A 12449-nucleotide genomic window follows, 5' to 3' on the forward strand; every position below is an offset into this window, starting at 1 on the left:
TAAAAGTATAAGAAGAAAGCATTGGAATATAAAATGTATTTATATTCTCCCAGTAGGGAGAGCTTCTAGAAATATGACACAGACCCCAAAAGAAATAAGAACAGATTTTGACAATGAATATTTAAAATGGCTTTTCAGTCAAATTAAAAAAAAAAAAGTATATATATATATATATATATATATATATATATATATATATATATATATATATATGTATGGGTGGGGTTGGGGCTTAGTGGTAGAGCACTTGCCTAGCATGTGTGAGGCGCTGGGTTCAATTCTCAGCACTACATGTAAATACAATAAAGGTACACTGACAACTAAAAAAAAACTTAATAGATAAAAAAAAAAAAAAAAGAACTTCATCATCATGCTTACTCAGAGATAACCTTAAAAAAAAGTTGCTAGAAGTCAAAAGACATGGAAGCTAGGGAAAAATCCTTTCAACATACACCAAGAAGTGATCATTTCCTGGCATACACAGCAGCTACACAGTAAAGACACCCATGAAAAGAACCGAAAGCCCATACACAGGATGACAGCGTTAGGAACCACCAGGAGAGAAAAATTCAACATTCAACTTTTGTTTCCAAGGCTGCCAAGGGTAAGAAAACTGACAAATTTTACGCACCGCAAACCAGAGTGTAAACTAGTTCAGCTTACGTGGAGGGCAATAAATATCAAAACAACAAATACACCAAACCTTTTACCATAATTTTATAGTTAAGGAATTATCAACCGAGCCAGGAACAATGGCTCTCACCTGTAATTCCAGTGGCTTGGGAGGTGGAGGCAGGAGGATCCAGAGTTCAAAGCCAGCCTCAGCAATGGTGAGGTGCTAAGCAACTCAGTGAGACCCTGTCTCTAAATAAAAGACAAAATAGGGCTGGGGATGCGGCTCAGTGGTCGAATGCCCGAGTTCAATCCCCAGTAGCCCCCCTCCAGAAAAAAGATTTACCAACCAAGATACACCAAGATATAAAACACTACAGTCCAAATCTAGAAACTGATTAAATGCTGGCAGATTTTACATGGAAGGGTCGCTCTCAGCTGTCTGTGTAGATGAGAGCATGCACGCCCGGGTCCTACAGACCTGGCAGTGTGCCCTGGCCACACCACACCTGGCAGGACTCCTGAGGCACTGCTCAGGCTGCAGAGTCTACACTCCTGGTCTAGTCCCTTGCTGCTCGCTCACTTAGCGCTCTCAACTCCACCCTAGGAGTCTTCACGGGGACCCATTACTGTGACTTCACACTCTGAACTAACCTCAGTCTCAAAGGGAGACTTACTCTATGAACTAGCAGGAAGCACAGCACCATGCTCATGTGGCCTTGATCTGGTGGGGCGGCTGACCCAGAGCACCACATTACCCTAACTCCGGCTCCCACACCAGGATGTGGGGACAACTAAATGAGAGGGGCTGAGGCAGGAAGCATGGCCTCTTCCAATCTGCCCTCCTTGAGCAAGTGGGAGATTGGGAGTGTGGACTTGATGTCAGACCTGACATGGTGAGCTAGTCTCAAGGTCCAAGACTAAGGAAGCACTCCCCTGTTACATGATTATATGCAACTTTTTTAGCTGTTATTTGGATACCAAATTTTTTAAGATGACGACTAGTCCTAAACTTTCACATTTGGAGTGTTACACTACTACTGACACATTCATCAACTAATGCCAGAAGATTCGGGCAGGTCTGGAACTTCCATACAGGCTCGGGGAGGCACACCTCACAGGAGTTCCACGTCACTGCTGAGTGACTTCAGCCTGTTTCTCCTCCTGAAAGTCACCTCTTCACCGGCCCATGTGCAACAGGGAACTAACACAACACCAGCATGTAGCAGTCACTGACGCTGTCCTGCACTGTGACTGCTCCTGGCAGAGCACCCTAGAGACAGGCCTGGCTATGCAGAGCCCCCATGCCCTGCAGAGCAGAAGCACCTTGAAAACAGAACTTTCTTCTAGGAGAACAATGCTAACCCGATGGAGACTGTTTTTACAAAATCTCACTGAATGAATTTTTAACTTAGTTTACTTTAAATCTTAAATAACTTCATTTAAAAATTTTTAACCCCACAAAAAAGTTGGAAGAACTAAAAATGGAGCACTCATAGAACCTTGCCTAGAGCCAAGCGACGGGCTTCAGGAGACCGCTTTAGGTGATCCTAGCAGAAGCTCTGTGCCTGGCCTGCAGAAGGCACAACCATGTACAGCAGTAGAGTTCACTGGGATTGTCACTCATGAAGTAAATGGAGACCTAAGCCTGGTGGCTCAGGTCTGAGCGCAAAGGTACAAGCTCAGTTTCTCTGTTTTTCAGATGCAGGAATAAAATGCACTCCTTCCAAAGGCAGCAGGACCAGATGGGCCTGACCTGACCCTGCTGGAGTCTCCCAAGGGGATGCATGCACAGCGGCAGCTACGAGAGCCCCACCCATCTGCATGCCGGAGTCAATGCTGACAGCTCACCTCACACAGCATGGGCCAGCTTGCTTTCCTTCTTTCTTTTTTGGTACCAGGGACTAAACCCAGGAGTGCTATACACTGAGCCACATCCAAAGATCTTTTTAGTTTTTCATTTTTATACAGTCTCACCAAGTTGCCCAGGCTAGCCTTGAACTTGCAATTCTCCTGCCTCAGTTTCCTGAGTCACTGGGATTAACAGGTGTGCACACCCGACACACACAGAGCTTTTTTTTTTTTGGTACCAGGGATTTACCCAGGGGCACTTAGCCACTGAGCCACATCCCTAGCCCCTTTTATTTTTTGAGACAAGGTCTTGCTAAGTTGCTTATGGCCTTGCTAAATTGCTGAGGCTGGCCTCAAACTTGCAATCCTCCTGCCTCGGCCTCCAGAGTTGCTGGGATGACAGGCGTGCACTGCCATGCCCAGCTACGTGCAGAGCTTTTCTGAGCTGGCTCAGGAGGAGACTCACCCTCTCCTGCTGGCGCTTTACTCTGTATTGTCTGAGCTGCTCTTCCAGCTGCTTCCGGGCCTGAAGTCGGACCTGCTCCTCCTCCTCCAGTGGCAGTGACGACATCGTGGAGCCTTCAGGGGAAATGTCCATTAAGAGGCACATAAGGGAGCAGGGCACAGAGAACAAGTTGGCAACCAGAATGTGGCTGTTTTGTGTTTAATTGCCAATATTTTAGCTCCTAAAAAATGCACAGCCATCTAATTTCTAGACTGAGAGGAAACTATAAGTTTTGGCCCACTGACCACAGAGAGGGTCCATCCTGTAGGAGACACACCAAAGAGCTGGTCACTGCTGCTCCTCAAGACAGGTGTCTGCCTGGCAAAACCAGAGACAGGAGACAAGTGCCTTCTAATAACATAAAGGGGTGAACTTAAAGCTGGCTCCAGAGCTGTGTGTGCACAGGCTCAAGACCCTCTGCTGGTGTGGGCCAGGACTCTGCTCTGGAGCTGCTAAAGGCGCTCACCCCCTGGGGATGTTGTGGGTGGAACATGACCCAAATGCAGTCACAATGGGGCTATACTCAGGGACAACCAATACAAGGAGCCACCATGGGATCATGACATAGGACACTTTCCCCCATGCACTCACACCTGGGGATATAACTGATCCACAGCTTGTTTCATTTCCTACAGAAACGAGCCATCTTATAGGGCTTTGCAAAATTAAATAAGCCAGCAGGACCCGTGCACTATTCCCTGAAGGACAGAAAGGACTGAGCAGTCTGGTTCCAGGGCACTGCCAGTGCAGACCCAGGAGAATCTACAGCAGAGGTGGGCTGGCCAACTCACTTCCTGACAGACTCCAATCCAGAGGTTGTGCTCAAGGACAGAATGGGAAATAACTTTGTACCCAAAAACAAAATTCAAACTAATAAAACCCAAACATCCTACTTTGAGTAGTTAAAAGGTTGAATGAAAAGTGCAAAGGTATTACAGCTTCAAACCTGGGGCTGCTCTCCCCAGGACTGGGCCTGAGCTTTAGTCTTCTTTAACATCGCAGCCCTGCAGGTGGAATTCCACCAGACGGTCCAGCTGTTGACCAAAGTAGATAAATGCAGTATTTTAACAACTTTTTATACCCTCTTCAGACATGGTTGGATTCTAAGGAAGCAATATTTTTAAAAAAAAAAATCCCTAAAACCGAGGCAGTGCTAAGGTCACCGACCACTGTTGCTAGTGATCTGATCACCGAACAGATCTCCAGTACATTTCGCAAGGCTGTGTGGCCCAGATGGCCAGTTCATCTGAGTGGCACACTTAAGGCTCCTGGCCACCAAGAAGTTGCCATCAATCAGCAAAATGGGACAGCTGTAAATAAACAACACCAGAGCTAGATGACAAGCTACCCAGACAGAGCTTCAGGTCAGGGTGATGGTGGGAGACTGCCCCACAACAGGGTAGTGCAGACTGGGCAGGTGCTGCCATGTGGGCACCTGAGACCAGAGCCCAAAATCTATAGGATCAGGAATGTAGCATTTATATGACATTGCTTGCCTTAAATGTTAAAAAACACAACACTTGGGAAGACAAAGGCCAAGGTGTGAAGAGACAACACACAAGAAAGACTGCCCAGGGTAGACAGCAGAGCAAGATGCTCAGACTGTGGCGAGGAAAGCGGATCACTCACCACGTACACCCACATGTGGACAGAGCACACCTACAGTCCCAGCTACCTGGAAGGCTGACATGGAGGGAATTGCTTGAGCCCAGGAGTTTGAGGCCAGACTGGGCACTGTATAGACTTTGTCTCAAAAACAAACATACAAAAAGCAGAAAAATAGTGTCCACATGGTGAAGGCATGTGGGAAAAAGGTGTCAACACAGGTCCCTAGTGCCTGGCATCTGACCAGGTGGGACAGCACCAAACATAGGCATGGCCCACAGAGCAGAGAGTCAAAGGCCCCAAAACACGTGTGCCAGGAAGCTGACTGTTGCCATGGACAGGAAGACTGCAGGCAGTAGGGGCCAGGGGCTGACCTGGTTGTGCTGGGGCCAAGAGATTCCAGGTGGTAGGGAACCATGCCATGTAATAAAGCCCAGTGGGAAAACTGCAACACAGGATCAGCACTCACTCCCAATACCACACACAACAGCCAAGCCCTGAGCATGTTTATAGAGGCCCGCAAGAACCTTGTGAAAATATGGCTTGCCTGGGGTGCAAGACAATGAGGGAGCTGAGGACACAATCTCATCATGTAAAATTTGATGTATGTGTACACACAAAATGCAAAGCTAAGGAAAAGGTCTTGAGGTTTCTAGGGCTCAAAGGTTGCCAGTGCAGAACTTGTTCAACTTTGAAATGCCAGAGACCATCAGAAAGTAAATACTGATGGAGATAATGCAAAAAAGCTAGGTGCGGTGGCCACAACCTTGTCCCCAGCTGCTCGGGAGACTGAGGCAGGAGGATGGCAAGTTCTAGGCCAGCTTGGGCAACGTAGTGAGACCCTGTCTCAAAATAAAAAATGAAAAGGGCTGGGTTTGTAGCTCAGTGGTAGAGCATTTGCTTACCATGCCCAAGGCTGAGTTCCATAACCAGTATCAAACACAAACAAATAAACAAACAAAAAAGGCATAAAAGAATACTTTCAAGTATAATTAGAACTATCTCAGGACTGATCCCCCATCTGCTTGTTAGCCACATGGGTGATAAAGAACACAAGAGTTGGGCTGACTGACAGGGACTCTAGAAACACCACTAATACCAAATAGCAGAGAAGTTCCAATACCCACCAGTATTTTCAGTCTTTAAAATGAAGCTATTCATTAAATACACCACTCCACCCCCCAGTAATAAGATGGCATAGGGCAGGGCACACTGCCCACAAAGGAGCAGTCAGGCACCCGCTCTGGAGGGTGGGGAAGGGCCCGGCAGGAGCGGATGCTTACACAGTTGCGTTTCTTGCATGGGAAGACTGAGTCTGAGAGATTGCAAAGCTTCTTTTCTAACACTGCCCTCAGCACTAGTTCCCTGAGACTTCCTTAGGTTGTCATGGAAACCAGCCACACCTGAAGAGGCATCAGGACCCACTGGGCTTGTCGTGGAGGTGAGAGGCAGCAGAGGGTCTGGGAACTGTGGTGCAGGCCCATTCTGACAGAGGGTCCCTTGGCCAGGCCCATCAAGGCTTCCTCCTTCCTCAGAAGTTTTGCCAGCCTCAATGCTGGTACCTGAAAAGAGAGAACACGTTGGACCACCATGGTGGTCATTTCAGATAGGCAGCAAGATCAGCTCATTTCAGACAGGCAGCTATGTAGGAGCAGGAGCAACTCCATGTGTTACAACTGAGCCCTGTGAGAAGAGACAGCCCATGCCTCCTTCCTGGGGCAAGCCACACAATGGGCTTCCATTACAGCCTCCCCTGTAAGTAACCTCACCCTTCACGCCATGGCTACAGAATTTAAGGCAATTCCTTTCCATTTAAACAAGAACAATGAGAAATCTCATAAGAATCTATTTTCAAAAATAGGAAAAGAAACAAAAGCTTGAAATAAAGCTGAGAATTATTCTAACTGGCAGTGTCCTTGCTCACATTTTCAAGGGCTGGTTCCAAAGTCAATTTAAAGCACACGTTATCCTCAAAAATGAGAAATCTAAGGCAAAGAGGTAGATAAGCTGATGGGAGCAATTCTGCAAAGAAATGCTCTATGCTTGATGACCACCTGTTGGGTGAAAGCCTACCTGTGAGCTTGTCAGCTGAGGAGAAGGAGGAAGGAGGCCCAGAGGCCCTAACCTCTCCTTAACCACTACTGGGCCCCATGAGCTGCACAGTAATGCACCAGGATGCACCCAGGAGATGCCTAGCTCTAGTCAGCCAGTCGGAGCCTGTTACTTGCAGATGTCAGTCTCTGCTGACACAGCACTCAGAGCTTTGTCTCCAGAGGACACATGGGGATCTCAGAACAGGAGCAAAGCAGTGACCCGCCAACACCCCACAGAACTGTCTGTTGTACACCCCACACCAGTTCCACTGGGGTCCACATTTCATACTCATGTTACTTGGGTTAATACCACTTTATGATGAGTGAGTCTCTAAACTTTCTGTTTAGATAACAAATTAAGTTTTACGCATCACACTGTACTTTTTAAAGTCTAAAAGTAAAAGGCCCAATAAATACTAAGACTTTATTACAAGTCTATTAAATTCTAAGACTTTATTAAAAAATAAAATAAAAAATATTAAGACTTAATTGTTTCCAAACACAAGACAAATTATGGATAAACATTAAGGATGAAGACAACAAAAATAGACTTAACCATTTACTGGTTGCTCATCAAGTATGGGGATGGATCCCAGGGCTTTACTCAGGCTAGACAAGCACTCTACCACCAAGCCACACTCCAGCCCCCTTGGCATGCTGTGCACCCTCTAATGCTCACAAGCCCCTGTGGTATGGGTACCATGAATCTGCATAAGCAGCAGACCTAAGAGCTGTTTCCACATCTGTCCAACTCAGAAGCCACTGTCTCAGTATGAATGCCATTACCTGCCTCACCTGGCACTTAGGGAACAATAATCAACGGAACCATCTTAGAATACAATTTTTGCTAGTAAGTTACATGTATTTACATGGTAAAAATCTAGAATTTTAAAGGTACATACTGCATCAATAGCCTCTGACTGAAGGGACATGGAAACAAAGTACATAATTCACCTTTTACTTCTCATGTAGCAGCTAATGTAAAAATGCGATGCAAGAATCCTTAGATTGGGCTGGGGATGTGGCTCAAGCGGTAGCGCGCTTGCCTGGCATGCATGCGGCCCGGGTTCAATCCTCAGCACCACATACAAACAAAGATGATGTGTCCGCCGAAAACTAAAAAATAAATATTAAAAAATTCTCTCTCTCTCTTAAAAAAAAAAAAAAAGAATTCTTAGATCTCTGCTCAACCATTTCTGGATTCTAGCTATTAAAATTTTAGCAACCAGTCAGGCATGGTGGTAGCACACCTATAATCCCAGTGGCTCAAGACACTGAGGCAGGAGTATTGCAAGTTCGAGAGCAGCCTCAGCAACTGAGTGTGAGGCCCTAAGCAACTTAGCAATACCCTGTGTCAAAATAAAAAGTAAAAAGGGCTGGGGATGTGACTCAGAGTAGAGTGCCCTCCTTCCTCAGAAGTTTGCCAACCCCGAGAGAGGTGAGTGGGAAGGGAGAGAGGGAGGAAAGGAAATGAAAAAAAAGAGAGAGACCTTCAGTGATCAATCAACCAAAACAGCAGAATTCCAGGTATGGAACAATAACATATCAGTGAAGACCCACAGAAGCCACTAGGGTCAAAAGGTGCACAACCAGGTGATTGAATACAAACAGTGCTTCATTTAAAGTTAATGCCAACTGAAAACAACACTTGTTGGATTACTTACACACACTCTGGATGAATAAATGTTTGCATCCTTCTCCAAACACAAGCTGGCCACACTATGGTCAAGGCACAGCACCAGCCATGGGGGTAAGCCACTTACACTGAGCTTTGTCCAGCTGGTCAGGTGGTGCCAGCAAGTCCAGGGGCTGCAGGAGGGCCTCGGGGCAAGCTGAGGTGCCACTGTTGGCATTGTCCTCCAGGAGCCCGTCCTGCTTGGCCAACATATTGTCCATGTTCAGGACGGCCCAGGTTGAGCTGACACTGAGGACTACAAGTGACCCTGAGGTGCATTCGGTTTCTACCATCAGCAACAGCCCAGAGTTCCTGGGAAAGACCTCACTCTGTTTCCCATTTTGGGGGTGATTTGAAGTCTCATAAATGGCTTGAAGTCAAACCAACCAGTATCATGATACCTGATAGGAAGAAAAAAGAAAATATATTATGAAAATTCATTTGACAGATTTCAAATAAAAATTACAAAATTAACATTTGACTCCCACTTTGCATTTGTACTGCCAACAAGTAGAGACTGACTCATTCAATAAGCAATTCTTCAGCCCCTAGAATTCCTGGGTTTTGAGGACAAAATGCTAACTCAGTCACACCTGAACTCTTTCCTGAAGGCACCTCCTGTCTCTGCAGGGCTGGCTGAAGAGAGTTCTGGGGGAACTTCCAAGATCACAAACTCAGGCTTTTGATCTGTCCTCCTAAGCTTAATTTAAGGGCAAAACTTCACCCTAAGTTTGTTTATCAACTCTGAAGTGTACTGATACTATGATTAATTCTTTCTTATCAACAGATAAAGTACATGTAGAAATGTATAAAGTATATGTAGAATACTGTAGAAATGCTGGCGTTTATTTACTTTAAAATAAGTTTTATGCTGGGTACAGTGGCGCATGCCTATGAACCCAGCTACCCAGAAAGTTGAGATAGGAGGATCCCAAGTTCTAGGCCTCAGCAACTTAGCAAGACCCTGTCTCAAAATAAAAAATAAGAAAGGCTGGGGGTGTAGCTCAGTGGTAGAGTGCTCTTGGGTTCAATACCTAGTATCACTAAGGAAAAAAAAAATTCATATTATTCTATATTTTGTTTAATGTGTTTAACGTGTTTTGTAGATAAGAAAAACTTATATAACCTTCATTCCTACCTTACAAATGCCATATAGAAATTACAGGTAAGAATCTCAAATAGGTCGTTCTAAAAAAAAAAAAAAGGCTGACACAAAATAAGTATCTGACTCCACCCATCCTCCATCACTATTCACCTGTGAAAGAAGTCACCCCTGGCGGTGGGCAGAACCCACCTATTTACATGACCCATGTAAATGCCATCTGTGCAGACCTATTGCTCATAACTAATGACCAGTTATTCCTCTCTGCACCCTATGGGCCAGAGACAATGAATTAGTAACAGTGCTGTTCAGAACATGAATAGAGGGCTGGGGTTGTGGCTCAGTGATAAAGTGCTTGCCTAGCATGTATGAGGCACTGGGTTCGATTCTCAACACCACATACAAATAAATAAAATAAGGGTCCATTGACAACGTAAAAAAACAGAACATTAATGAGAAACCAGCTGAGGGGCTTGTAACTAGAAGGCACTACTGATAAGAACCTGTGAAAGCAACAGGAACTACAAATCCAGTGCAGCTAATCAAAAGTACTGTAAAGAACAGGCTCTGGGGCTGGGGATGTGGCTCAAGCGGTAGTGCACTCGCCTGGCATGCGTGCGGCCCGGGTTCGATCCTCAGCACCACATACAAACAAGGATGTTGTGTCCGCTGAGAACTAGAAAATAAATATTGAAAATTCTCTCTCTCTCTCTCTCTCTCAAAAAAAAAAAAAAAAAAAAAAAAAAAAGAACAGGCTCTGCTCTGGGAGTTTGCCTCACTGACAGGGCCCAGCACACGTAACATCTATATGTTAGACCAAAAGCTTGTCTGAGTCACAAAAATGAAGGGAGTCACTGAGATTGGCCAAAACATGATCCCGTGTGCTGTGAGTTCTCACCTCCCTCTGGTCTGTGCCATCAGAGACACTGTTCACCACTGGAGACTTCTGAGCTGGGTGGGGGGTGAACAGACTCCTGGAGCCTGGTCACAAGCTGGGTGGGGGGTGAACAGACCCCTGGAGCCTGTCCACATACATCCCACAGACCTCTCTGAACATCACCACTTTATAGGTTCTTGTATGGAACATGGAAAACCACTGAGCACCCACTAAGCCTGATCCACAGCTACAATCCCAGATGCAGCTGGTGTAAATCGGGTAAGCCAGGACCCCACACAGTGAAGACACCTCAAAGCAAGTGAGGCACTTTATCAAACAATGCCCCAGGTGACCCCTTCCTCTCAGTTTGCCACTTAAAGGACAGATGAATGATACACAGACATACCTGAATAAATATTGTGAAATGGAAAATCCACTGTACCACTGAATAACAGTACAATGCAGATATGTTCCTTTTGCAAAATTTCTTAGCAAAAGTTTAGCTTTGAAATGTCTTTACCCCTGCCTTGTGTGGAGATGCTAATGTCCAAATCATTGTATGTTCCCACAGTTCCCACATGCACTGCACGTCAGATGAAAAGTGTGGCTGCAGAAGCCAGTCCCTCTGCTATAAATGCAAATCCCCATTGTCCTTCCACGTCCACCTCAGGCAATGCCTCTGAAGTTGCTCCTGGCTCCTCAGACAGAATGTCTCACCCACTCTTCCTGCTATCACCACACTTCCCCTGGCCCCACTACAGCACTCACACTGCAGCATGTTCCATCTACTCCACTGTACCCTAATATCCCTAGAAGCAGACTCCATCACTCCAAGTCAGCCTCCCCACTACTGCATACACTCCCCATTCACAGAAGTGCTCAGCACACCTCTCTGACTTAACCTTTGGCTCTGCCAAGTTCCACCCTGCAGCTAAGCTAATGGTTCCAAAACAAAGTGACAAAATATCTGAATGCCTGAGTATCAACACTGTCTTTTCAAGTACAGAAAAGCTCTTTCCTATTCATACTGAAAATACCTGGGAACTCCATTCCAATGAGGGTCAGAGAATGGCTCCTGGAGTTACAAACTGAAAAGCAGCACACAAGGGGCAGAGTCCAGAGAAGCCCCGTGACCTAGTGAGGAGCAGGACTCAGGAGACCACACTTATCTACAAAGATGAATATGCAAAAGAGGGTGGCCAGGAGTCCCAGAGAAAATGTGCCTTAGAGCAAGTAATTACAGTACCCTCATCTACCATTGTCCAGGAAGAACACCAGCAAAGGATGCTCAAGTTCCATTAGTAATAACAAACATGGCAACAACAGCTTGGGCCCATAGCCATTACATATTCCACCTTCAACTCCCCTTCTTTGACTTCTTGCTGAGAAAGACACCTTTAGATTCTGGGATGCTATGGACCTCCAGAGCACAGAACCCAAGACTGAGACTTACTCTGGAAACTTGTGAAGATGGCCCACGCTCACACTCAACTCCTTCAGCAGCCAACCAGACAGAATTTCCTGATTGTGCCTAGTGCAGAACCTGGGGCAGTGTCCTTCTCCCCGAAGGGCAATAAACTGCACTCTTTGTCCAGCATTAGTCTCCCTTGAATTCTAGTTAGCGTGATGTAGTCATTCAGGTCCCCAGTACTTCAGACTGCTGGTCAAGGCAAATCTCTGGGCAACTTGGAGGATTAGACAGCCAAGGATGTGTCACATGGAAGCTGTTATTAGTAATGTGCACTCCATTTCATTTTTTTTTTAATTAAAAAGAGGCCAGACTCACCATAGTATCATTTTGACCACTTGCATTCCTAGTTTCCTAGACAGCAGACTGAGCAAAGCTGCACCAAGAACTTTAGAAGGTACACAAAACTCAGGTTCACTCCTGCCTGAAGCCAAAGGACTTCATACTGGGAAATCATCAATTCAGACACCTACAGAACTTCCAGTTCCCCTGTTCAGCAGAGTCCATGAACTCAGTATACACTTATCAACAGCTCCAACCTCCATATTGAGATTGTTCCTATCAGGAATTAGAAACAGAACATTGCCAAAGACAAAACAGAATTTTTTGAAGAAGATAATGTGGCTGAGGCCACACTAGTAGCCAAATACAAACAGGATAT

At 45.7% G+C, this 12449-nt stretch overlaps 1 protein-coding gene across 5 annotated transcripts in view; it reads right to left on the reverse strand.

The window, feature by feature from the left end:
* The window catches only part of GOLGA3 (golgin A3), a 47365-nt gene that overhangs the window by 33072 nt on the left and 1844 nt on the right, over positions 1-12449 (reverse strand). For 2 of the 5 annotated variants that reach the window (XM_081286640.1, XM_081286639.1), the window contains exons 2-4: positions 8430-8742; positions 5857-6135; positions 2930-3042 (exon numbers count right to left, since the gene is read on the reverse strand). In XM_081286640.1, coding sequence (XP_081142766.1) covers positions 2930-3042; positions 5857-6135; positions 8430-8634 — 597 coding nt within the window. In that variant the 5' untranslated portion in view covers positions 8635-8742. Of the gene's footprint in view, positions 1-2929; positions 3043-3904; positions 3934-5856; positions 6136-8429; positions 8743-12449 lie in introns of those variants that run through there. The other 3 variants (XM_081286641.1, XM_081286642.1, XM_081286643.1) reach the window with 3 other exon arrangements.

This window comes from Spermophilus citellus, assembly GCF_964194105.1.
Source record: "Spermophilus citellus genome assembly, chromosome: 3".
Taxonomy (NCBI): Eukaryota; Metazoa; Chordata; class Mammalia; order Rodentia; family Sciuridae; genus Spermophilus; species Spermophilus citellus.